Raw genomic sequence first — 25,958 nt, 5'->3', positions numbered from 1 at the left:
TATCTCACTCCAGCCTTAAATACAGACCCACTTCCCTCTGTTGCCTCCTAGCGACTGGCACTCAGTGGTCTTTCGGTTGTAAGTCGCTTTGGGTTGCCCTGGGCAAGATAAAGCAATAAATTTAATAACTAATAGTTTCGTCTAAATGCTGCTTTGTATTAATGCAAACCTTGGGATTTCCCCAAGCCAGCTGATGACTCCATCTTGGGTGCATATGGTGCTATTTTGGCTGCACAAGTGTCAGCACTCACAGCCTGAACATCGGACATGGAGGGGATGATGATGATCAGAGGCGGTGTACCTCTGAGGACCTTTAACATTTATTTACTCTCAGCGTGTAAGGGAATTTGGTGTGCCTGTTAAACTGTGCAGACTTAGTTTTGTTCCCCAATACTAGGACAGGCATGTTCCCAAACAACTTAGTTCAGAGGTAGAGAGTAGGGCTGGGTGATACCTGGTTTTCAACATAATGATATATCACCAGCTAAACATTGCGATAGACTGATATATCGCAATGTCTGAAATAAGGATGGAGCTATGTGGAGGCATTGGCAGGCGTCACGGTTTCCCGCACATTGTGATTTTTGCATAACACACACACACACAAACACACACACACAAACCTCATGATTTGCAATATATTGCCAGGTCAAAATGTATGAAACCAATCTCACAATATGGACCACAAACGGGTTTTGGATGATATATTGATAGACTGTACAGTGGTACCTCAGGTTAAGAACTTAATTCGTTCTGGATGTCCGTTCTTAACCTGAAACTGTTCTTAACCTGAGGTACCACTTTAGCTAATGGGGCCTCCCACTGCCACCATGCGATTTCTGTTCTCATCCTGAAGCAAAGTTCTTAACCCGAGGTAATATTTCTGGGTTAGCAGAGTCTGTAACCTGAAGCGTCTGTAACCTGAGGTACCACTGTATAGTCCAGCCCTAGTAAGGAACTTAGGGCCAACCAGAGGTGGTTGGACTATTATTTCAGGCATTTAGGGGTGTTTATGAACAATGTCCTGCCCTGGTTCCTACTGTACCTGAAACCCCTTAATTCGCCCAGAGGTTTGTGGTGTTGTGCTTCTGTGCTTCACAGGCAGTATTAAGGGCCCTTTCTGGTCAGAGGCCTTTAACTGATTAGGGCTTGGTAGTGACTTGAACATATCTAATTGGCACAGCCAACGAGAAGCTGGGTCTTCATCCTGCAGGGTTTCAGGGTGAGACATTACTTACGAGGTGTTCTATAAGTCTCAGCCCTGGACCTCCACATCCCAACGGCGCTATCCTCATGTGCAGTAATAGAGCTGAGGCTGTGAGGTGGCTCATTCTCAGGGAGGGCTAGGCCTCTTTTGTGTTGTCTTGTGGTGTTGTGAGGTGGTGTCCTCGGTTGCTATGCCTTTGCCTGCCCTGCTGACCCCCCTGCTAAGCACGCGAGGCTGCTAGTAGTTGTCTGGGTCTCTTCACGTGGCACTCGTCCCCTGACAAACGGAACAGCTGTGGGGCCGCTCCGTTGGAGCAAGGGGCTGGAATGTCCCGTGGCAGGTGTGAGAGAGGGGCCGATTCCCCTAAGGCTGCGGGGCACGGTCTTGTGCCAGCCTGCCGCCTCGCTGCTATCCTGCCTTATCCAATTCTCCCCTTTTCTCAACCTGTGCAACCTGTTGTCACGTTTTGGCATGTTGGGAACTACCAAATCTTTCCCCTAAAGGTGCATGGCACGCTTGTGCGGACTGACGAATGGTTCAGAAGGAAATGTTCACAAGCAGAGGGCATTAAAACAGCCGCTGGTTAGTAAGCATGCTTTAGGAGTCAGAGGAGTCAGACTGTGTGTCCATGCAGTTCAGTATTGCCTGCACTGGCTGGCAGCGCCTCTCCAGGGGTTTCAGACAAGGGGGCTCTCCCACCCCTAGCTGGTGAGGCCAGGGATCGCACCTGGGACTTCTCCCACACTAGAGCATGAGCTCTGAGCCACGATCCTACGTGTGACAGCTATAAAATGCAAAGGGGTCAAAGCTCTCATGCACAATTTCTCTTCCCCCTGTGCGCTTCCCTCTTGAGCATTTTGTTTGCACCTCTTCCTTTGATGTCCTCTCACTCAATCGCGGGGGCATCAGCAGTGGAACTTCATGCTGAGACATGTGGGTGGTTTTTTCTTTCTCTCTGGGGCTAACCCCGTCACAGCGGCACCCTCTAAAGCTGCATCAAATGGTATCTGATCTAATGCAGCTGCCCTGCGGAGGGTGCCAGGAAGCGCCTGGTGCTCCACGTTGCTGGTGCAACTTTTGAAGTCTTTTAACTCTCATGCCCTGGTTCATATATGCATGCACCATCTAAACTCTCTTGAGGCCCCAATGTGCCCCTGAGAGTCACTGTGTGGTGTAAGAGCCATTTAAAAGTTTCACAGCGGTTACATGGGTAAGCGCTCCTCACCAGCTTCAAGGGTTGCGATGCTTAAAGCATCCCTTAGTTATACTTGATTGGCAGGTCTGTTTTACTGCCAGTCCTGCTCCCCCAACATCATTAGCTTTCCACGTGGTTCCTCGTTTTGCAGGCAAGTGAGTGTCCCGACTCAGTTCCACATTCTCATCTCAGTCCTCCCACTCAGAGCAATCCCTCCAGGATGCTTCCACAATCGTAATTCAGGCTTTCCCAAACTTGGTCCACCAGCTGTTTCGGACTACAGTTCCCATCATCCCTAGCTAGCAGGACCAGTGGTCAGGGATGATGGGAGCTGTAGTCCAGAAACAGCTGGAGAGCCGCATTTGGGAAACCTTGGATCTGTTGTTGTAAGGCGGTTTTCCTGTGTCCCACATTATAACCTGCAGCTTCATATAGAGAAGTTGCAGCATTCATGCAGCTTGTACTTGTATTTGGCATTTTTGATGTGCATTTTATAAAACGATGATGTTTCTCTATTAAACCTCTTTGCATAAAATGGGCTCATTTTTGTTTATTCACTACATTTATATCTTTCTTTTTCTCCATTGTTTTTAAGGCGGCGTAGAGTTCTCCATCCATTTAATTTTTTTTTATTATGATTGTTAATTTACTAATTGCCTTCTTTTACACAGTTGTCTCAAGGCTATGTACAAAGAAAACCCTGGGGGTGAGTGGGGAGGAAACCCAGCAGTTAAATACTGTCGGTTCATTTAAAACCAAAACCATACAAAATGGACACTGGGGGTGGGGTGGGGAAAGGGTGAAGGGACATGATAGAGGTGTTTGGTGCAGAGAAAATGGAGAAAGAGATTTTTCTCCCTCTCTTATAGTACAGTGGATGCTTGGGTTGCAAATGTGATCCGTGCGGGATGCATGTTCGTAATCCGCAGCGTTCGCAACCCGCTTCTGCGCATGTGCAAAGCGCAATTTAGCGCTTCTGCACATGCACAACTGCCGAAACCCGGAAGTAACCCATTCTGGTACTTCCGGGTTTCGGCGGTCCACAACCTGAAAAGACACAACCTGAAGCGGCTGTAACCCGAGGTATGACTGTACCAGAACCTGAGGCCATCCAACAAACCTGGACAGGTAAAAGAAGATAACTCCTTCACAGAGTATGTGAAATTCCTTCCCACAAGATGTAGTGATGACCCACCAACCTTGGATGCCTTTAAAAGAGGTTTGGGGAAAAGAAGCTGCTGTTTAAGTGTGAAAGGAGAACGGGAGAAGAAATGACAAGAGATGAGTAGAAATATACATGGGGTGAGAAGGGGGAAATACAGAGCACTTGCCCACTCAGAGCCTCCAGATCAAAAATCTTTTGGACAACTTCCTGGAGAAGGCTGTCAGATAGCTTATAGCCATAATGGCTTTGCTCTTGCCTCCACAGCTGGAGGCAGAAATGCTTCTGGCTACCGGTTGCTAGAAACCACTAGAGAGGAGAATGCTGTTGTGCACGTGCCCTTTTTGTGGGTTTCCCACAGTGTGGTGTAGTGGTTAAGAGCGGTGGACTCGTAATCTGATGAACCGGGTTCGCTTCCCCGCTCCTCCACATGCAGCTGCTGGGTGACCTTGGGCCAGTCACACTTCTTTGAAGTCTCTCAGCCTCACTCACCTCACAGAGTGTTTGTTGTGGGGGAGGAAGGGAAAGGAGAATGTTAGCCGCTTGGAGACTCCTTAAAGGGTAGTGAAAGGTGGGATATCAAGTCCAAACTCCTCTTCTTCATCTGGTGAGAACAGGATGTTGGGCAAGATGGGTGACTGGCCTGATCCAGCAGGATCTTCTTAGGTTTTGTCCACTCACCCTTTTTTGCAGTCACTTCCACACTTGCACACACCCAGCTTAACCCAGATTATCTGTTTCTGCTATGTGCGTGTTTGTTTGTTTTGAGTTCCATGGAAAAGGTAGATCTGGATTAAATGGGAAAATAATACGAGACTGAATTTTGAGCATAACAACATGCGGCCACTTCTCAAAACTTCCTTGCATGAGCGGCAGCGAGTCCACAATAAGGTGCCATTTGAACATGCTCACAGTTGTTTTTTCAAGACCGTCTCTTCTCCACCCCCTGTCCTTTCTCCCCAGTGTCCCAGCCTGCCTGCCTCATCCAGAAACGTTAAAGTGAAAAAGTGAGAGGAGTTTGCACAAAAGCAGGTTTTCAACCAAACTCCATCGTAACCAACTGACTTTGGTTATGCATTGCATTTTTATGCCACTTTTTCTCCAAGGAGCTCTGGGTAATATACAGGATTGCCCCCCCCCCTTTCATTTAATCCCTGGAACAACCCTATAATAAGCTGAGAGGCAGTGATTGGTCACCCAGTGAGCTTCACGGCCGAGTAGGGATTCAAACCCTCTCCCAGGTCCTAGTCTGATGCTCTAAACCACTACACCACAGAGGTAAGATATCTGATGTATTTTGCACAAACGAGCAAGGTTTTCAGAGTTAATTAGTTAAAGGCCCTTTCGGCTAAAGCAGAAACAATGTCCTCATTTGCACCAAAATGCTAAGCTTAGCATCCCTGCAATTTTCCAGAGAGGAGATTGCAGATCCCTTGCTCTTCCCCAGCCATTCTGCTGCAGTGCTGGGTGCACAGAACCAAGTCTGTGGTTTAGCTCTCTCCCCAAATCACTGTCTGTGATTTACAGTTTGAGGTCTGTGGGAGAGCATCTTAATTCTATGATGTGGCCTACCCATACAACCTTTAGCGTGCAAAGGAAGCACGCCATCCCATTAAGAGTCTCACGAAAGTCTTGCTTCAAACACCGGGACCCCTGACTTGTGTGTGTACATGTTTTCTTTTCCATGTTTGCTGCAGAAATGCTCTGCAGACAGCTGTACTGGCCCTAAAACCGGTCATGTAGCTGCCTTGCACCCTTGGGGAAGAAATGCATTCAGCACCCGCTCTTAACTGTGTAATGTGTCCAGTAGCCCTTTAGTCATTATGCACCATGGGTGGTTATCTTATTACCTCTGTAGCTCAGGGGCAGAGCATCAGAGACAGAAGGTCCCTTGATTAATCTCCCAGCATCTCCAGTAGGGCTGGGAGACGTTCTTGTCTACACTGACTGGCAGCTGCTTTCCAGGAACTCAGACAATATTGAGCTCGGTGGACAACTGGCCTGACTCTGTGTAAGGAAGTTTCCAATATTCCTATGTTTTGCCAGGAGAAGTGGATAGGGAAGGATGCGGATTTGCCTGAACTGGTGAGGCCAGTGATCTGCTGTGATGGGTTATAGCAACTTTGCACATACTAGGTTGTCAAGAGGATGCTCCAGACATCATGTAAACATACCCATGGACAAGCATTAAAATAAAGCCTCTTCCAGCCTTGCAAATAAGCCTATAGAAAATAAATAAAGTTCGTTAGTTAGTTACTCGGCCACTTACACTCATTTGTTAGCAATATCTGTTCTTGAAAGTGAGTGACAGACATACATTCATATCCCATCTTTCTTCTGTCTAGGAAACCCATGTGGTTCCCATGTGGTCTCCCATCCAGGCACAGACCAGATCCAGACCTGCTTAGCTTTAGCAAAGTGGTAGCTTCATGTACCCTCAGACCATAACCACCATGTTTGTAAGCTTCCCTATCCTGTTGGTTGGAGATGCTGTCTGCCTGCATCACCTGTGGCCCTCCAGATCTTGTTAGGGCTACAACCTCTCTGACCATTAGCCACAGTGGCAGGGGCTGGTGGGAGCTTGAGTCCCACAGCATCTGGGGAACCATAGATGCCCCACTGCTGCAGCACAAGTCGGCCACGGTGTCATCTGCCAAACCCATATGAAAGGGCAGTCTTTGCATGATCGGCAGGTGACTCAGAGACCCATTGGCTTCCCAGCCAATGGATTTAAAAGCTAGTGGTTAAGATTAGTTAGTGGTTAAGACCAGGGAAAACTGAGTTCAAATCCCTGCTCGGTCTTGAAGCACACTTGGTAAGCTTGGGCCAGTGGCTCTTCTGGGCATAGCCTACCTCACAGGGTTGTTGTGAAGATAAAAAGGGGAGGGAATAGCCATTGTACAGAGCCCTGAGCTCTTGGAGGAAGGGTGGGCTTAAAAATATTGTAAATGAAACCATAGTTATTCGGAGAACTGATGCCGCGGGGTTGTTGCTGCCTCCTAGTTTTTGTAGATTTGGTCTGTGAGAGATTCAGGCCACTTGTTCATGTTGCCCCCCACATCACACCCCCCCCCAAATAAGCACAGTGTTAAGTGTGTTTGGGCAGAATAGCAACCTGCTCCTGCCCTTTCCCCATGGCTGGCAATTGCCCTCCCTCTTGTGGTGGGTGGCATTTTGGGGTGGGGGGGTGAGTAACAGCTCTCCCCCTTCTCTAGTGGAAAGGAGGTTGCAGCTGAGATAATGGAAAGTTAATTTGCGGGCTATGTACCATTATCACATGCTCATCCTAATTCCATCTACACAGATCTCGGTGCCAGGACTGGAAAGGAATTGGGGGCTGGCGTCTGCTGGGCAGCCCTCCCCACCTCTTCTCCCCCCTTCTCCTCCACACTCCCTCCATGCAGCAGGGAAGGGTGATCTGGATTGGCTGCCTCTGTCCAAAATGGGCTGCCTTTCCTTTTTTAGATGTTAGTCGAGCTGTGAATTCCTTGATTTTGGCAGAGTGTCAGGTCAGGAGCCTGGAGGAGCACATGGGAGCTCCAGACCCGCCAATCTGCATGGGGTGGGCAGAGCACAGACATCACACAAAACCCATTAACCCTTTCCCGGGCGTGGAAGGTGCAGGCATGCTGACCCGCAGGGACCAAGAGCAGACCGCTCCCAAGGGTTAGTTTCCACCATTCCAGTTAAGCAGTCTTTAAAGGTCAAGAACTTTATATACGTATTTCTCTCTCTCTTTTAAATTAAAAACAAACAAACCCAGTTCCCGGCATTCTGTCGCATTTTAGCATGACCAAGAATCCAAGCCAGAATGTGGACGCAAGAAGGCTAAGATTCTCAATGGCTAGAGTCTCCCAGGGAGTAGTAAGATCTCACGTATCACCAAATGTTTGCCGTTTGCTCAAGACGTGGAACAGTGAGATGCAGTGATTCTCCCTACGCCCTGCTGCTATTCCGCTGATACGGGAGTCAAATGGATTTTACTTCAGCTAAGCATGTTTTCTTGGGAGTAGGAGCACCATTTTGTGGCATAAGACGGCAACATGCTTTGAAAGATGGAAAATCAGGCAATGAGCATCTGCAGCTATGTAAATACCCGTTGGTTGGCTGCCCCCCCCCAATATAATACAGTGGTACCTCGGGTTACATATGCTTCAGATTACATACGCTTCAGGTTACAGACTCCGCTAACCCAGAAATATTACCTCGGGTTAAGAACTTTGCTTCAGGATGAGAACAGAAATCATGCTCTGGTGGCGCGGCGGCAGCGGGAGGCCCCATTAGCTAAAGAGGTGCTTCATGTTAACAGTTTCGGGTTAAGAGCAGACCTCTGGAACGAATTAAGTATTTAACCCGAGGTACCACTGTATGTTCTTAAAAATAAAAGGAAAGAGAGGATGCTCTGAGGTACCAGCCCAGGCACTGACACTGAGCCTGTTTGCTGCTCTTTCCATTGTGTGTTACCTTCTGGGTGGCTATTTGGGGTTTCCTTATTCTATGACGTCCAGGATTTCAGCCCTGAGAGACAGCTCTCGTACCACTGACAGTTTTCTTCCGCAAAAACCAGAGTCGAGCGTTAACATGGGTGAGCCATAGGAGCATAGCATCTAGATCAAGGGAAGTAATAGTGCCACTGTATTCTGCTCTGGTCAGACCTCACCTGGAGTACTGTGTCCAGTTCTGGGCACCACAATTCAAGAAGGACACTGACAAACTGGAACGTGTCCAGAGGAGGGCAACCAAAATGGTCAAAGGCCTGGAAACGCTGCCTTATGAGGAACGGCTAAGGGAGCTGGGCATGTTTAGCCTGGAGAAGAGGAGGTTAAGGGGTGATATGATAGCCATGTTCAAATATATAAAAGGATGTCACATAGAGGAGGGAGAAAGGTTGTTTTCTGCTGCTCCAGAGAAGCGGACACGGAGCAATGGAGCCAAACTACAAGAAAGAAGATTCCACCTAAACATTAGGAAGAACTTCCTGACAGTAAGAGCTGTTCGACAGTGGAATTTGCTGCCAAGGAGTGTGGTGGAGTCTCCTACTTTGGAGGTCTTTAAGCAGAGGCTTGACAACCATATGTCAGGAGTGCTCTGATGGTGTTTCCTGCTTGGCAGGGGGTTGGACTCGATGGCCCTTGTGGTCTCTTCCAACTCTATGATTCTATGATTCTAAGTTTAGTTCCATTTTAAAATAGCGGTAGAGCATCTCTTTTGTTTACAGAAGGTCCCAGGTACAATCCTTTAGCATCTACGGTCTGGGAACTTCTCCCATCTGAAACTCTAGAGAGCAAGTGCCAGTCAGTCCTGAGCTCGATGGACCAGTCGTCTGACTCACTTTTCCTACGTTCCTATGTAAGAACCAGGATTTGGCCCAGTGCCCGGAACCAAGTTGTGTTTTGAGCCTGGCAGTGTTCCCATAGGGCTGGCGCTTTGACAGGAAAGGCCCGGCTCCTAGCGGTAGGTAAATATGTATCACCATCAGACGTGTCTTGTCTCCCTGCCGTGAGGAGCTTACAATTGCAGGTGGGTGGGGAGCTTAACACGGAGTGGGGATACAACAGGAAAGGAACGGAAGTGCAGCCAATGGCGAACAGGAAAACGATATTTGGTGGTTTCTCTTGCATGTGCAAGGATTTGAAGAGAGTAAGAAAGGTGGTGTGCTGGCTGCTCTGGGAGACAATTTTAAGCATCTAGAGCGGCAGGGGATAATGACTAGAGCCCTCTCAGGTGTTAAGAGGCTGGAGGAGTAAAATTCAGAGGCAGTAGGGTATTGGGAATTGTAAATAGGGGTCAACTCTGCAGAGGGCTGACAAACTTGGGCTGGAAGCAGATACTTCTTGGGGGTTGAAGAGGGAGAAGCATGTAATCAGAACTGTGAGGGATTTTGGCAGCATATGAGCGCTAGACTGATGCAACAGGACCAAGGCGAGAGGATGGCAGACCAGTGTGGAGAAGGGCTGCAGTAGTCTCAACGAGAGATGGCAAGGGCACGGACCAGACCTTTTGTCAAGGGGAAGGAGAGAGAGGGCTGCGTTTTTGATGGGAGAAGTGGCACTACGGTGGCTGCAGGTCGAATGTGGGGAGCAAAGGAATAGGTGTGTGTCAAAGATAAAGAAAGGCCATTAAATAAACATTCACATTATCAGCATCAGAAAATGTTTAGAAGATAGTGAAATAGGATGGTGTATTCACTTTTATTTTTATTTTTAGTTTTGATGTTATGTTATTAATAACTTTTTCTGTTGAGAGATAGCAAAGTGGGTGAAAATAGAAACAAACCAGAAGCGCAAGTTGGGGGAAGTCTTTTTTTTAATAAATTTTTTATTGGTTTTTCACAGTTTTTATAAACACAAACAATACACAACACCAACACACAAGCACACAAACAAACATGTACAATTTCATATCCTTATTTCTTAAACCTTACTTCATCGACTTCCCCATACGTCCCCTTTCTACATCCCAGTTTCCAAATTTGTTTCAGCAAATCCTAAACCTTGGTTTTTTCAGAATTTTCCCCTTATTCTTTTCTTTTACTTAATCTTTTACAGCTAGTTGGGGGAAGTCTTGGAGGGGAGGGAGGGAGGAATATATAGTAAATGTTAAGAATTTGAGATGTATGCAATGAATGAAAAAGAAAAAATGAATTTTTGTTTAAAAAAAGATAAAGAAAGGCCTTTTCAACAGGATGGCTGATAACACAATGATCAGGCTTATGCAGAGAGGAGAGCTTGGGTAGAAAAATGAGAAGTTTGATCTCAGTTTGATGTCCACTGGACATTTCTGTCTCAGTGGATCCAATTTTTGGACTTTGTGCTGGGGTGTGTGTGCGTGTGTGTGTTTGTGTGTCAGAGAGAGAGAGATTGATTGATTCATCGCTTAGCAGAAATACTCAACTGGCCTCTTCCTTGGCTGCAGATTTCTGGCTCATGTCGCAGATCAAAACAAACACCCCACATCCTTCCCTCCTTCCTTCCAGCAGCCCAAAGGTGGCTCCACGTAAATTAGAACAGAGCTGAATGTTTTGACGAAAACACTCAGCCCCGGGGACTGTTCTCTGCCACGTTCGGCACTGGGCAGTTTGTACGGCTGGAGCAGCAGGGTTCACGCGGAGGTTGGTTGCGGCAATTCTGATTTTTCTGGCGTTGCGCCTGTTCTGAACGTGAGTTGCCCTTCTCTTGCAGGACTCGCTGAAGCCTGCATTCACCGTCACCAACCTGCCAGGGACGACGTCGACCATCCAGACGGCGCCCACCACCTCCACCTCCATGCAGGTCAGCAGCGGCCCCTCGTTCCCCATCACCAACTACCTATCGCCAGTCTCTGCCAGTGTCAGCCCCAACACGGTAACCAGTGCCAACGGGACGGTGCTGAAAACCACGGGAACCAGTGCAGTGGCCTCCGGAGGGCTAATGCAGATACCCACCGGCTTCACCCTCATGTCAGGTCAGTTTCCCTCTTGCCGACTGAGGCACTTTCCTGCTTTTTCCCTGTGGAACCCTCCGGTTTTTAGCCTCAAGCTCCCTCTTTTGCTCCGGAGAGGCTGGAATAGGAAGGCTGGCGCTGTGCTCTCTCGAATGTAATTGGTTCAGGAGGGAGAGTGTGGCTTTGAGGCCTAGCTGCGAGGTGAAGCCTGGAAGCCAGTCAGATTCCGTGGCTTCAAATTCGCCACCCCGTGGCTCCTGTGGGGAAGAGGAGAGCTTCTCAAGGACCTCTGCCATGACTGTTCCTCTTTTTGTGTGTGGCACACCTGGTTGTGAGAATTGTAGGGTTCGGAGCTGGGATGTGGAGCCTTCCCTCCTCTTCCTCCCAACAAGGGCCTGTGATAATAGATAATAACAACCGGGAGGAAACTCAGCCTAAGCTAAAAAATTAAATAAAAATTTTAAAAAGCGAGCCGGCCCCTGATTTTTTTAAAGAAGGCTTTATTTTTTTCTCCCTCCTTCCGGCAGGTGCTCCACTCCCTCCCGGGACCCCTACCATTCCTCTCACTCAGTTGCAGCCGCACTCCCTTGCCCTCTGCAGCCAGCAGGGCCAGGCGGCCGCTGCAGCCACACCTGGACAGGTGCAGCAGGCACAGCAGACAGTCTTCCGATTTCCAGCCTCCGCCGGAGGGCAGTTTGTGTCCCTGACAGGTCAGCAGCGCTCACTTCTCCCCTTGCTTGTGGGAGGTGGGTGGAGGGTGCACGCTTTCAGGGAAGCCTCTCCTCCCGCGCCACAGAAAATATAGGTCCAGTGGGAGCAGGCTGAAGGCTCGTCTAGTCCAGCGTCTGGTTTTCCAGATATGCCAGCGGGAAGCCCACCGGAAAGCAGGATTATGAAGGCAATGGCCTCCTTGATGCAGCTGTTCCCCCCTAGTGGCTGGTGGTATTCAGAGGCGTGGTACTTCTGATCTTGGCGGGGTAGCACATAGCTACCGTCAATAGTCTTACCCACCACGAATTTGCTAACCCCCTTTAAAAGCCGTCCAAGTTGGCAGCCATCTCTTATGGCAGGCAATTCTAGAACTGGAGCTATTTGCCATGGGAAGTGCTTCCTTTATCTGTCCCAAACCTCCCAGCATTCAGCTTCTTTGGTTATTGCTGTTCTTATTTTTATTACAGTTTATTAATTGCCTTCTGAGCCAATGTTCTCAAGGCTCCAATGTTCTCAAAGCTAATTCAAACTGTTTGGACACAAAAGTCAGGTTGTGTGTAGGAGGCCCTGTTTCAAAGGTACCCATCGCATCCTCCTCTGGACGTTATTTGGACAACAAATCCCATCAACCCCAGCCGGTGTGGCCAATAATCAGGGATGATGGGAGTTGTAGTCCAGCAAAGATCAGGGGCACCTCGCTAGCTGTGCTTTCCCTGTTTGAATGTGGGCACTCTACTTCCGCTAGTATGATTATCAGGAAAGCAAAGTTGATGGGGGAGCGTGTTCGCTTGCCTGACATGTTGGTCCCCCACTTGATGAATGAAATCTCCTGCCTCCTGAAGCATGGTTATCTCTTGGTACGTTCCTCTGTTGTCACAGTTTCCACTTTTAGGGGCTGCCGCTGCTGTGGTGGCACAGACTCCGCTTTGCACTGTTTCATTATGCAGTTGATTAGTGGCAGGGTGGGGCAAGGGGAGAGACATCTCCATGGCAACACGGGAGGAGGTAGACAATACCATTGGAGGGAGGGGCTTCTGGCCCCACTGACCTTGGCTGTGATTGATGAAATGGAAAATGGTGAATGCTTACTTAGCGGGGAAGAGGACCTGTGGCAGTTGCTGTGATGGAAAGTAGCATCTTCACTGGAAGTTTGGACCCTGCAAATTGTCTGGGGGAAGACAGGGAGCCGGGAGGCCACCTTGCTGGAATCGTGCTGGAACTCATTTGGACGTCCTTGAGGCCCGTGCAGCTGTAGGAATAATAAACAGCACTTCAGTCTTGATGCAACAAGCCATTAGCAGTAAAACTGTTGTAATGCTCTCAGGCTGGCCAGCTCTTGTCTTATCCTTACAAAGGGCTTGAGTTCCTTAAAAGCCTAAAATCATATGCTGGAATTCTGCTGCAGAACATCCAACTTTCCTCGAGCAAGTTTGCTGGGTCAGTGGTGAGGAGTACGCATATATGTGGCGAGGGAAGGTTTAAGGACGTATTTAAAGGACCTTTCAGATCACTTTGCATGAACAATATGCTGAGCAGTGTATTGAGATTTGAAGATGGCTATCACATCTCCTCTCAGTCTCCCCTTTTCCAGGCTAAACATGCCCAGCTCCTTCAAACGCTCCTCATAAGCTTTGCTTGGGATGATTCCAACTAAAATGTTCCATCAATGCAAGGATTCCTGCTTCCGCAACAGAACTCCTCCCCACCCCATCATGAGCAGCCAGCGCCCTACCCAAATTGCGCTTGTTGTAAACAAAATCTGCCCTTATTCCCTTATGGGGTACACAAGAGCCCTTATAGAGTCCTTTTAGGTTCTCCATCGGTAGGAGAAAATAACAGGGACCAACCAGAGAATATTGAGAAGCAAAGCAGCTAGTAAGCCTGATCTTTATTAAACTTTTGCAACAGGGTGCTCCCCCACACGCAGGAGAGAGGAGGAGGACCCAGAACAAAGGTGTGCCCACCCTTATATAGACATTTTAAATTGCCCACCTTGGAGTCCAAGACCACCCCCCCAGATACATCATACCTACATCACAGAAAAGGCTGTCTACAACAGAAATCTGAGTGTGTTGTTTTTACCCTGTCTGCCAGGTTACCTGTTAATGGTCACTTGACTGGCCATCCTTTTGTAATGATAATACTTAATTCCTGAGCCAGGTCACAGGGTCACGCTATTCACACCTTAAATGTGTCCTTAAGGCAGGATTTGTGAGGACAGAGACAATGGGGAGGCGCATTTTCTTCAAAGTTGTCGAGCAGGGATAGGCAACCTAAGGTTTGGGGGCCGGATGCGACTCAATTGCCTTCTCAACCCAGCCCACAGATGGTCCAGGAATCAGCGTGTTTTACATGAATAATAATAATAATAATAATAGTAATAATAATAATAATAATAATACCTTTATTGTCGTTGTACAACCTGTGCAATGTGTCCTTTTATTTAAAATGCATCTCTGGGTTATTTGTGGGGCATAGGAATCTGTTCATTCCCCCCCAATATAGTCTGCCCCCCCCATGGTCTGAGGGACGGTGGACCGGCCCACGGCTGAAAAAGGTTGCTGACCCCTGTTGTAGAGAAATATCTGAGGTGACTGAAAGAGTCAAAATGGCTTTAGGACTTTTCCTATGGGTTTCAGACATGTGGTTTATATATATATGTACGTGTTTGCTTAGTAAATTTATGAACATTTATTATACATATAAGACCTTAAAATTTTTATTACACGCTAGAGGGTTGGGTGAATCCCCAGAACCAGAAATGAGTTCCTGCAGGTTCCTGCTGCAAAAAAAAAAAAAGAAGCCCTGGTTTTTGTTATGTGGGTGTTTTCAATCTGTATGGCTGTTTTAAAATGCATGAAAGTAATAAAGGTAAAGGGACCCCTGACCATTAGGTCCAGTCATGACCGACTCTGGGGTTGCGGCGCTCATCTCACTTTATTGGCGGAGGGAGCCGGCGTACAGCTTCCGGGTCATGTGGCCAGCATGACTAAGCCTCTTCTGGCGAACCAGAGCAGCGCACAGAAACACAGTTTACCTTCCCGCCGGAGCGGTACCTATTTATTTACTTGCACTTTGATGTGCTTTCGAACTGCTAGATTGACAGGAGCAGGGACCAAGCAACAGGAACTCACCCCGTCGCGGGGATTTGAACTGCCAACCTTCTGAGCGGCAAGTCCTAGGCTCTGTGGTTTAACCCACAGCACCACCCATGTCCCATGAACGTAATGGTCGGGCACTAATTGATTTCCTTCTCTGTGTGCCTTCTTGAGGAGGAATGAACCCTAACAATAACACGCATGCACTGCTAGTGATTTGGGGAGGTGGGATTTAGTTCTCGGCTGTGCGTACTCATGGAGGATCAGGCTGTCAGCGAGTCACAATGGCTGTCAAAGACAGTTGCCAAGAACATTCCTGCATTGCAGTGGGTTGGACTAGATGACCCACGGGGTCCCTTCTATGAGCGGGAGAGGGCTATTGCGTTCATATCATCCTTATGGGCTTCCCATAGGCATGTGGCTGGCTGCCGAGAGAACAGAATGCTAGACCAGATAGACCTTTGGTTTTACCCAGTGAGGGCTTTTCTAACGTTCTTACCAAGCATGAGAACTGGGAGGCTGGCAGGACGGGGTAGGTTTCCTTCCTTTCCTTTTGCTGAGTCTTTGGTATGGGAATGCTGATTTGTGGTTGGTGTCTGGGTTTCCTTGCCACTGGTTTGACTGGTGGTTTTCAATAGTCCCACCATTAGAGGCCGGTTAAAGAGGAAGGTCCGTAGCTCAGTGACAAGAGCATCTGCTTTGCATGCAGAAGGTCCTGGGTTCAATCCCCAGCATCTCCGGGTAGGGCTGGTAATGTTTGAAACCCAGGACAGCTGCTGCCTGCCTGTGTGGACAATACTGAGCTATTATTATTATTATTATTATTATTATTATTATTATTATTATCATAATCATCATTTGTTAAATGTATATGCCGCCATTCATCAAAAGCTCTCAGGGTGGTCCTACAGAATAAAATACAAGTAAATAATTAAACCAAAACAACAAAACAGTAACACCCCCTTCCCACAGATACATTTAAAAGGCAGTAGGATATTAATCAGCCAAAGACTGTCAGTGAACGTATTTATTTGCATTACTTAGTGCTTTAAAACTACTGGTGCAGCCCAGGACGGCAAAACAAGGCCAATATTCCGGAAATCCTTGTCTAGACTCTGTGAAAGGATTTTGTGGAACTGTAACAACCTTACATGTGGATTGTTTGGACTTTATGAACAGACAGGTGGAATAGACACGGATGGACCTTATGCATGAACTGACTAGGGAATGACATGATCCACTGGGTCTTCTGCTTTGTTCGTTTGTTGAACTTTATGAGTCACTTCTGTTGAAATTTACAGTTTGATACAATGAATAGTATACCTTAATTATCTAAGAACACAGCCAGTTACGTCTCGTGTGATTATTGAATATGTCAGTGAACATAAGGCAGCTTCGGGTATTCCAGGGCAACGCATGATCGTCCCCCTGCTGCAACGCATCACAGGTTAGCTTTTGCCTGTAAAAGTTCAGGTGCCCTGTTTCTTAATTTGGAATCCCAGCTTGCCCATGATTTGTATTTGCTTCTATCTTGCCTTTCTTGGATGTATTTATTTATCTTACTATTTCTGTGGAGATCTGGATACTGCAGGCCCCTGGGCGGCTGCCCCAGTTGCAACTGCCCCAGTTGCAAAAGCCTTGGAAGAGGCAGAAGGGAGTAGTGGTAGGAGAGAGGAAAAGAGCGAAGGAGATTCGCCAGGAGTCAGTGGAGAACCTGGGAAGCCTGCAGTGTCTTCTGCCAGTTGAAGAGAGTGCTTAGCCAGCGGAGAGGGGAAATCAATCTGCTGAGGGAAAAGCAAAAGTATCGTTGGCTGCCTTTAGAGGGCACTCCTGTTTAGCATTAGAATAAGTGGAGGCCTCTGGGCGCAAGCAAAGCCAAACGGGATAAGACAACAGGCCGGGCCTTGTCTGCATTGTATATAGTTAAACCAGTACTGCATCACTTTAAACAGTCATGGCTTCCCCCAAAGAATCCTGGGAAATGCAGTTTAAGGGTTGTTTAGGAAACCTCTGTTCTCCTCATAGAGCTACCATTTCCAGAGTTCCTTGCAAAGTCAAGTTGATTGTTAACCCACTCTGAGAACTGCCTGAGAGATGTTAGATTCTCCTTGTCCCTAAACCAGCAGAGGTATTTTTGCTGTGGTGGTTTTTACAGAATTGTAAACCTTGCCACAGCCAAGAAACCATTGAAGTGGTGTGCCATGAGACAAAATGAGATAAAATATGAAAACAATAGCACTGTTTCTGTTGCTGTATGATTAATATTCCATCAAATCACCAGATCAAACTTTCTTACACAAAAAAGCTTCTGTAGCTGCCTAAACATCAAGAGGACAGGTTCCTGCCTCTGATTTTGGCTTGGAAATGACTGCAGACAGAGTCCTGCTCTTCTGAAAGGTGAAAAAGTGTGTCAGGGCTTGTACTCTGTTTAGGCTGACTGAACAGAGGAGAGTTTACAATTTTGGTTCTGCATTTCAGCTCAGAAGTTGAAAATGATGGGAGCTGTAGTCCTGCAGGATCTGGGAGGCCTCCTTGACCCCACCCCAACCCCCGAGCTCTCCAAACTTTTCATGTTGGTGACACACTTTTTAGATATGCATCATTTCGCAACATGATAATTCAGTTTGACTAGCAAACCGGAGGTTAAAGTCACCCTTTTCCAGCCCCCGGCGGAGCGTGGGGAGTGTTTGCGTGACGCACCTACACACTGCAGCTGGCACACTTAACATGTCGTGACACAACATTTGGAAAATTCTGTCCTATCAAGAAGAAGGGCGAGTGCCGCCACCACTGTACAGTGGTGCCCCGCAAGACGAATGCCTCGCAAGACGGAAAACCCGCTAGACGAAAGGGTTTTCCGTTTTTGAGCTGCTTCGCAAGACGATTTTCCCTATGGGCTTGCTTCGCAAGATGAAAACGTCTTGCGAGTGTTCCGATTTTTTTTTGCTCCCCCCCCCTTTTCTAAGCCGCTAAGCCGCTAATAGCCTTTTAGCCACTAATCCGCTAAGCCTTTAATAGCTGCTAAACCGCAAATAGCGCTAAGCCGCTAATAGGGTTGCTTCGCAAGACGAAAAAACCGCTAGACGAAGAGACTCGCGGAACGGATTAATTTCGTCTTGCGAGGCACCACTGTACCAATGAGACACAGCACAAATGCTCTCCCCAGTCCTGAGAAAACCCCTTAATCCCTCAGAAAAAAACATTTATGGACAAAACAGCGGGTTGGATTTTGTTAGCCCCCAAGTAGAAGAAGAAGAAGAAGAAGAAGAGTTTGGATTTGATATCCCGCCTTTCACTCCCCTTCAGGAGTCTCAAAGCGGCTAACCATCTCCTTTCCCTTCCTCCCCCACAACAAACACTCTGTGAGGTGAGTGGGGCTGAGAGACTTCAGAGAAGTGTGACTGGCCCAAGGTCACCCAGCAGCTGCATGTGGAGGAGCGGAGACGCGAACCCGGTTACCCAGATTACGTGACTACCGCTCTTAACCACTACACCACACTGGCTCTCAGTAGAGGGTGAGTGAGGTCCCTGGTAAGGAGGGCTGGCAATTTAAGATGGTAGAATATGCAGAGTTAGCAGGTCTAGCATGTAGAATAAGAGAGCAAGAAGAACAGGTCTTTAAAGAGGAGTGGAAATTTTTTGTTGAGAATGTGGGAAATAATTGAAAATGCCGGCAAGTACTGAGGTAAATTCAACAGTGCAACATATTTAAAAGGCATGTAAAAATGGGGTGGGGGGGACTAATGCAAGAATATGGGGGGGGATATGCAAGAATATGCAGGAATTATGGGATAATTAAAAGAATGTTGGAAGGGGAAGGAGGGAAATCGTTGAATGTATGGGTATAATGAAAGGTTTTATTTTATTCTTTGGTAGGTTTACAAAAAGAAAAGTACACATCAATAAATAAATTTTAGAAAGGAGCAAGGTTAGAAGCAGATGCACAAAGCATTTGTTTTTTTAAAGCAATGCTCCTTTTTTCTGCCCTGCACTTGTCTGCACCTCAGAGCCAATGTGTCAGGCAAGATGGGGCCTCTGTGGCGGCATCTCCTCCTCCTTGCCCGCTCTCCAGGAGCCAAGCTGTTCAAGGGAGCAGAGGCAATGGGATGCTCCCTTGCCATTGCTGCCCCTTCTCAGGACAAGCGCTAGCCTCCTTGAGCTTGGCTGTGGCATCACTTGTGGGGGAAATAGAGACATTCCAGGATCAGATCAGAAGCACTGATTTTCCAGCACTGTCCCTGGAAAATAGGGACACATTTGAAGGGTATGCAGTCTGTAGCCTCCACAGACACACTGGGCCAACTGCTACTGTGCCTGCTCTGCCCCATATATTTGAGCGTTTGCAGAAAATATGTGTTGATGCTCGGCCCACCACGTGGCAGGACGGCCTGCTTCCCTATGTGGTTGGAGCTGTCGTGTGGAAAGGGGTCGGCTTGTTTCTGCCGTGAGACAAGGTTGCAGTTGTGGTTGGAGGCGCAGAGCATTTTGCTCGCTCGCGATAGTGCGCCCTGGGGACCGATAACTTAGTCGCTGTAATAGATTGAACTGGGAAAAGGAGAACACCGCCGAGCCGGTTATATCTTCAAAGTGGTGTAATTAATCGGATTAGGCTAATCTGGAGAAGACCACAAGGAAAGAACCTGGCGATTGGGCAGAATAATGGCGTATGAAATTCGGCTCTTGCTGAGGCAATTTATGCAGTCGGCTGGGGTGAGGTCACACCGCTCGGAAACTTGCTTTCGCTTTGGCCCGCAGGAACTCCAGTTTGCATTGCGACACCTTCCGTGGAACTGCCCTCTGATTCTTGGTTGTGTAATCGTTTCCTGTGAATTTAGAAGCAGCTACTCTGTGCTTGACAAAACCCTTTGCATGTTTCTCCCCCCCCACCCCCCAGTCTCCATTCGGTTCAGGCCGTGGACCGTTGAGTATGAAGTCAGCCTGCGACTTTGAAGCCAAGTGTCAGTGCAAAAGCAAGTCCTTATTTCGATACAGAATAGTGTGGGCGGGGAAACAACCGATTTCAGCTCTGGCGGGCAACTTGTGGCAGGCATGTTGCAGCCTTCATTTTACCCTTCTCCCAAGCAAGAAGAGAGAGAGAATGAATGAACGGTGGGAGAAAGAAGGGGTGCCCTGTCCACTTTTTGCTTTGCCCCAACAGCCACAGTGGACACACTGCATCCATACCACGTTCCCCCCTCTCCCTAGCGAAATGCAGCCCCCAACCTCAAAAAGATTGCTCACGCCCGACTTCCAGCTCTTTCGGTGATATGCTGTCCTATAAACGCTCCTTTTGTGCTCTCAGACATCTTGTAGGAAGCCTCCTTATGATTTTCTGTTTTTTTAAAAAATAAAATAAAGAAATGGGAGAGAGGATCAGATAGAACAGTTTACTACCTTTCACCTTTCCGTTGAAAGCAGTACTGTTGTCTCTGGAGGCTACTTGCCGATTGGGTAGTGCTGGCATAGGAAGACTGGAGCTGGATGGAAGACTTGGCTTAAAATAGGTTGAAAACACACACACACACACACACACACACACACACACACACACACAGAGAGAGAGAGAGAGGCATCTTGAAGTCCACAAAGCTGAACGATGGAAGACATAGACCTGTATGTCCTTCCCAATGTGCCCGGTTGAAAAGAGCAAATGTCCACACAGGTCATGCTGAAATGACAATAGCCAGCTGAATGCTTTTTCTAGAAATTTTGGGCCAGTCGCCTTTTTCCCTTGGCCTCCCGCGGCTCTGTTTGTGTGCACAAGAGTTTCAAGTTGCTGTGTAGATCAGCAGAATCTTCTTGGTTAGGGTAGTATGCATAAATATTTCTTAAGATATAAACATCCTGTATACCGCGTGGGGTGGGAGTGCCGACGGGGAAATAAGACAAGCTGGAACGTAGCAGATCATTGTATGAGTAGAAACCTGCTCTGTGCCCCCTCTCACTCTTCAACATGGATTGCTTGTGTGTCTGTGTTTTCAGACATCCCTGCCTCCCTGACCTAGGAAGTAGTCCCGCTTGCACAAGGACTTCTGTTTGTGCTGTCAAACTTTCCCTCCTCCTTCTCTCCTCCCTGCGACCCCTACAGATCCACTGCAGAGGGGTAGGGGAGCCCCCAGAACAGATTTGGAGGGCACATGGTGGGGAGAGGGGCTGCAGTGGAAGTCCTTGCACAAACAGGATGACAGTTCTTTGTATGTGACACCCCCCCCCCAATACAACACAGGTGTTGCTTTAATCCAGGGCAAAGATGATCTGTGTGCTTTCTTCATAGAAATAATAGAATCACAGAGTTGAAAAGGGATCGCAGGGGGTCATCTAGTCCAACTCCCTGCAATGCAGGAATCTTTTTGCCCCGCGTGGGGCTCGAATCCAAGACCCTGAGGTTCAGAGTCCTATGCTCTGCAAACTGAGCTATCCTAGCTGCTTCGTGTTTATTGCATGCGGCCTGTGTGTCATGAGCCCCATGGAAGATTCTTGGCAGGGTGAAGAGGAATGGGATGGAAGTGCTGAGCTCTGATGCAGTAGTTGTTTCTGAATATCCCCTTCCCCGCCTCCTGATACTGCTGTTTCTGCAGCAACCAGGGAGGCACGTGGGCCTGGACCGGCTGGGTAGAGCTCACCTTTGTCTCCAAGGAGCTGCTGCCAGATGCTCAGGGTCTAACAGACCCAGCTTACTCTCAGGAGTGCGCTGCTTGCTTGCCTAATCCCATTGCTTGGGACCCCAAATGTGTGAATCACTGGTCCACCCTTCTCTTCAGAAGGAAAGTGTGTGTGTGGGGGGGGGGGTGTCCAATGCCTTGGCGTGTGCCAGTCTGAACTTCACCTGTGACTAATTGCTGTAGGTCATGGCATCATTAAAGGTAAAGGGACCCCTGACCATTAGGCCCAGTTGTGACCGACTCTGGGGTTGCAGCGCTCATCTCGCTTTATTGGCCGAGGGAGCCGGCGTACAGCTTCCAGGTCTTGTGGCCAGCATGACTAAGCCGCTTCTGGAGAACCAGAGCAGCGCACAGAAACGCCGTTTACCTTCCCACCGGAGCGGTACCTATTTATCTACTTGCACTTTGACGTGCTTTTGAACTGCTAGGTTGGGAGGAGCAGGGACAGAGCAATGGGAGCTCACCCTGTCGCGGGGATTCGAACCGCCGACCTTCTGATCGGCAAGTCCTAGGCTCTGTGGTTTAATCCACAGCACCACCCCATGGCATCATTAAGTTGGCATAAATTGTTTAAAAAGTATATGTCCCTCAATGAGCTATCTTGATCCTGGCGCTAGTTCTTAAATTTAAAATGCTTAGAATTGAAATCTTAAGTTAAAAATATTCAGTTCCGACACCTCTTTTTATGTTCTGAGCAAAGGAATTGCATATAATAGGTTTCCAAGCAGGGCTGTTTGTATTCCTTTCTGCTGCAGTCATGGCATGCAGGCGCAGAAAATAAGTATTCACTCTCCTGGGAATTTCAGCTTTTCATCTTAAATATTTTAGCACTCAAGGTTGCAAGAAGAGGGCTGGAAATGCATCAGCCTTGATGAAATGGGGGGGGGGGAGGAACTGGGGAAGGAATAGGGCTGCAGTTGAACAGGATTTTGAATCAATCCTGGAGATTGCTATCCTTTCCCCTACAACAGCAGAATAATAAATTGTGCAGAATGCACATGCATATCCAAATATTATTAAACTGCATGAATGTATGCAGGTTGCAAGATTCTGTGTGTATGTGGCGTGGAGGGGGGAGAATATTTCCCCTCCCCCCAAAAAAAACATTTGTGCAAAATACATACGGTCCTGCGTCCTGACAATGTAAAATGAACTTCAGAGCCATAATGTATACTAATGGCCAGTTGCTCGAGCGGTTTTTAAAGGGGCTTCAGCAAATTTGTGGCTCTCAACCAAGATACCGTATTTTTCGCTCTATAGGACGCACCGGACCATAGGAGGGGGAGAACAGGAAAAAAAATTCTCCCCCTCTCTGCTCAGCGCTCCTTCAGCGAAGCGGCAGGAGAAACGGAGCCCCTTCCATTTCTCCTCCCGCTTCACCGAAGGGGCGCTGCGCAGCTCTCCTGTTGCGCTCTTGGGGCTTCAGTCGGCTATCCGCAAGCCTTTGGAGCACAGCGGGAACTCCTGCTGCGCTCTGAAGGCTTGCGGATAGCTGCCTGAAGCCCCCAGAGCACAGCGGGAGTTTGCGCTGCGCTCCGGAGTCTTCAGCCGGCTTCAGCCAAAGCAACGTGAAGCCTCTGGAGCGCGGGGGGAGCTCTCCCTCTGCGCTTCGGAGACTTTGTGTTGCTATCGCTGAAGCCAAGGAGCCTGCATTCGCTCCATAAGACGCACACACATTTCCCCTTAATTTTTGAAGGGGAAACAGTGCGTCTTATAGAGCGGAAAATACGGTAGTTCAATGGAACCTCCATGGCCAAACATAGTGTAGCTTTCGAAATCGGTTGCTACGGAACAAAGCGTTCATGGATGTCTTCATACCTGACTCGCAGTGACTTTCCCAGCTGTATCATGGGTCCCTCAGCCCCATCAGAATTTGGCATGGTTTGGCCAGAAGGAGCAGATGGCGGGAGGGGGCTGGAAGTCTGGTACCCAGATGTGGAGGAGAGCTGGAAACAAAGGGGCAGGACGCAGTCTTGTCGCTGAGAACCAGGCATCCAGGTGTGATCAGACGCGCTTACCCAGAGCACAGTGTGTGTGTCTGTCGGCAGCAGACCTGTAGGGTGAGAGAGGTTCATGAGTGAGCAAGCGCGGCCTCATCTTGAAATCCCTTGTGGGAGGGTGTGTTAGTCGTCGGCGCATCTTTGTAGCTGCAGTTCGCTTAGGAACTTCTCGCCTTGCTCATTTACTTTCGAACAGGGTTAGAAACTCAGATATATAAGTTAATATATAAGGCCCTGACACGGAGGTCCAGCTCCGAGAGCCTTCTGGCAGTTCTCTCACTACGAGAAGTGAAGTTACAGGGAACCAGGAAAGTGGGCCTTCTCGGTAGTGGCACCCTCCCATCAGATGTCAAGGAGATAAATAACTATACGACTTTAGACGACATCTGAAGGCAGCCCTGTAAAGGGAAGTTTTTAGTGCTTGATGCTTTATTATGCTTTCATATTTGTTGGAAGCTGCCCAGAGTGGCTGGGGCAACCCTGTCAGATGTTGTGGGTTACAAATAATAAAATTATTATTATTAATTGCCAAATGGCACGTTAAACCTAGGTTACAGTCACCACAATGTCTAGGCATCTTTTTTTGCAGTGGGAATGATGATGCTTAATAGAACCAGACACCTCCATATTATTATTATTATTATTATTATTATTATTATTATTATTATTATTATTATTATACCTCTCTATATTTCTTGTTTGTTTTACACTAAAATTTTAGGACCAGTTTTGTATATGCGTGTGTTTTATTAAATATTAAAAGACAGAAATTTACGGAGCTTTCTGAAATCTTAATTTACCTAGGATGGACTGAACTTTTTTGCAATTCCTTTCATATGGAACAGGGAGCATGCTTGTTTTCTCCTGCTCTGGAGGGTAGGACTCAAGGCATTGCCTTCAAGTTACAAGAAAGGAGATTCTAACTAAATATTCGGAAAAAACTTTCTGACAGTAGGAACTGTTCAGCAGTGGAACGGACTCCCAATTTAAAATGCAGGTTAAAATGCAATTTAAAATGCAGCCTCATTTTAAAAGTACCCGATAGATCAAGACCATAAGGGGAGGGCAACATAAGGGTCAGACTGAGTCCAAACCAAAGGCCAGGCGGAACAGCTCTGTCTTGCAGGCCCTGCGGAAAGATGCCGAGTCCCGCAGGGCCCTTGTCTCTTGTGACAGAGTGTTCCACCAAGTCGGGGCCAGTACTGAAAAGGCCCTGGCTGTGCTGGTCCCGGGGGTAAGGTACCTTGGGCGTAGCAGAGTCCACACGAAGAGGGGCAAGGTCCGAGGCAGAGAGCCGGGCGGGGAACAGGTACGCTGGAACAGGAGGCTGTGCAGGGAACAGGAACACCGGATGGTCGGGAACAGGAGGCCGAGCAGGGAACAGGAGTACCAGATAGTCAGGAACAGGAAGCCGAGCAGGGAACAGGAGTACCGGATAGTCAGGAACAGGAGGCCGAGCAGGGATCAGGAACACAGGAAGGTCCGAAGCCAACAACGACGTTGCTCCCGCAACCTGGGGCTGGGCTGACTGGGCTTTTATCCTCTTCTAAGGCCAGGGGCGGTCCCGGCCCCCAGGAGCCCCGCCTCCTCTGGCCTTAAGGCGAGCACTCCTCCTGGGGGCAACCAGTTCCCTTCGCCTCTCTGCCCTAAGCCTCTGCAGATCAGGAGAGGCCGAAGGGTTACTGGGCACTGGAGGAGGCTCACCTGTGGCCACTGAGTCGTCAAGCCTCTCTGGGGCCAGAAGGGTTTCACCTGGGGCCAGCTCCTGATGTACTGCCACAGGTGCAGGTTCTTCAGCATCTAGGCCTTGCCCCAGTTCAGCCGGCCCTGGAGGCGGGGACTCTTGTGCAGGCTGGGATTCCTCTGTTTCATCCTCCGAATCGGAATCCCAGGCCATCACACTGGCCCTAGTTGAGACCAATCTACCCACCTTGCGACCTGGGACCTCCAAAATGTTGTCTTCTGCAGGGCATACCAGGAGAGGTGGTCCCATAGGTACGTGGGTCCTAGGCTGCATAGGGCTTTAAAGGTCAAAACCAGCACCCTTTCAAAAAACAAGAACAATGGAGCACAAAACCAAGCAGTTTAAAAAGAAGTTGCTGTTGATGTAATTTACCGTATTTTTTGCACCATAACACTCACTTTTTTCCTCCTAAAAAGCAAGGGGAAATGTCTGTGCGTGTTATGGAGGGAATGCCTACGGGTGGCATGCCTACGGATTTTCCTCCTCTAAAAACTATGTGCGTGTTATATGGTCGGGTGCGTGTTATAGAGCGAAAAATACGGTATATGTTGCCTTGTTAGCTCTGGAAAGGTGAACTTTGTCAATGGGCTGAATGGCGCTAAGTCGAGTTTAGGAGTTAAACGGTCCCCGTCTTGCTTCCTAGGTGGAGCCGTGGCTCAGCAGGTTCCCGTGCAAGCCATCCAGGTGCATCAGCAGACGTCTCCCACAACTGACAGCAGTACTGACCTCACCCAGACCTCTTCCAGCGGGACAGGTA

The 25,958-nt window shown here is 48.3% G+C and overlaps 1 protein-coding gene and 1 long non-coding RNA gene across 3 annotated transcripts in view; one reads left to right on the top strand and one right to left on the bottom strand.

Annotated features, from left to right (window-relative positions):
• Nucleotides 1–25,958, bottom strand: part of LOC310703018 — a 429,179-nt gene that overhangs the window by 193,486 nt on the left and 209,735 nt on the right. The gene's annotated exons all lie outside the window — the stretch shown is intronic.
• Nucleotides 1–25,958, top strand: part of SRF (serum response factor) — a 75,320-nt gene that overhangs the window by 37,896 nt on the left and 11,466 nt on the right. The window contains exons 3-5 of one of the 2 annotated variants that reach the window (XM_083494459.1): nucleotides 10,746–11,007; nucleotides 11,514–11,696; nucleotides 25,845–25,955. In XM_083494459.1, the coding sequence (XP_083350585.1) occupies nucleotides 10,746–11,007; nucleotides 11,514–11,696; nucleotides 25,845–25,955 (556 nt within the window). The remainder of the gene's footprint in view (nucleotides 1–10,745; nucleotides 11,008–11,513; nucleotides 11,697–25,844; nucleotides 25,956–25,958) is intronic. The other variant, XM_083494460.1, reaches the window with a different exon arrangement.

This window comes from Podarcis liolepis (genome assembly GCF_965112155.1).
Source record: "Podarcis liolepis genome assembly, chromosome: 3".
In the NCBI taxonomy this organism is placed as follows: Eukaryota; Metazoa; Chordata; class Lepidosauria; order Squamata; family Lacertidae; genus Podarcis; species Podarcis liolepis.
The sequence above is the reverse complement of the archived record's forward strand: the minus strand, read 5'-3'. Positions and strand labels throughout refer to the sequence as shown.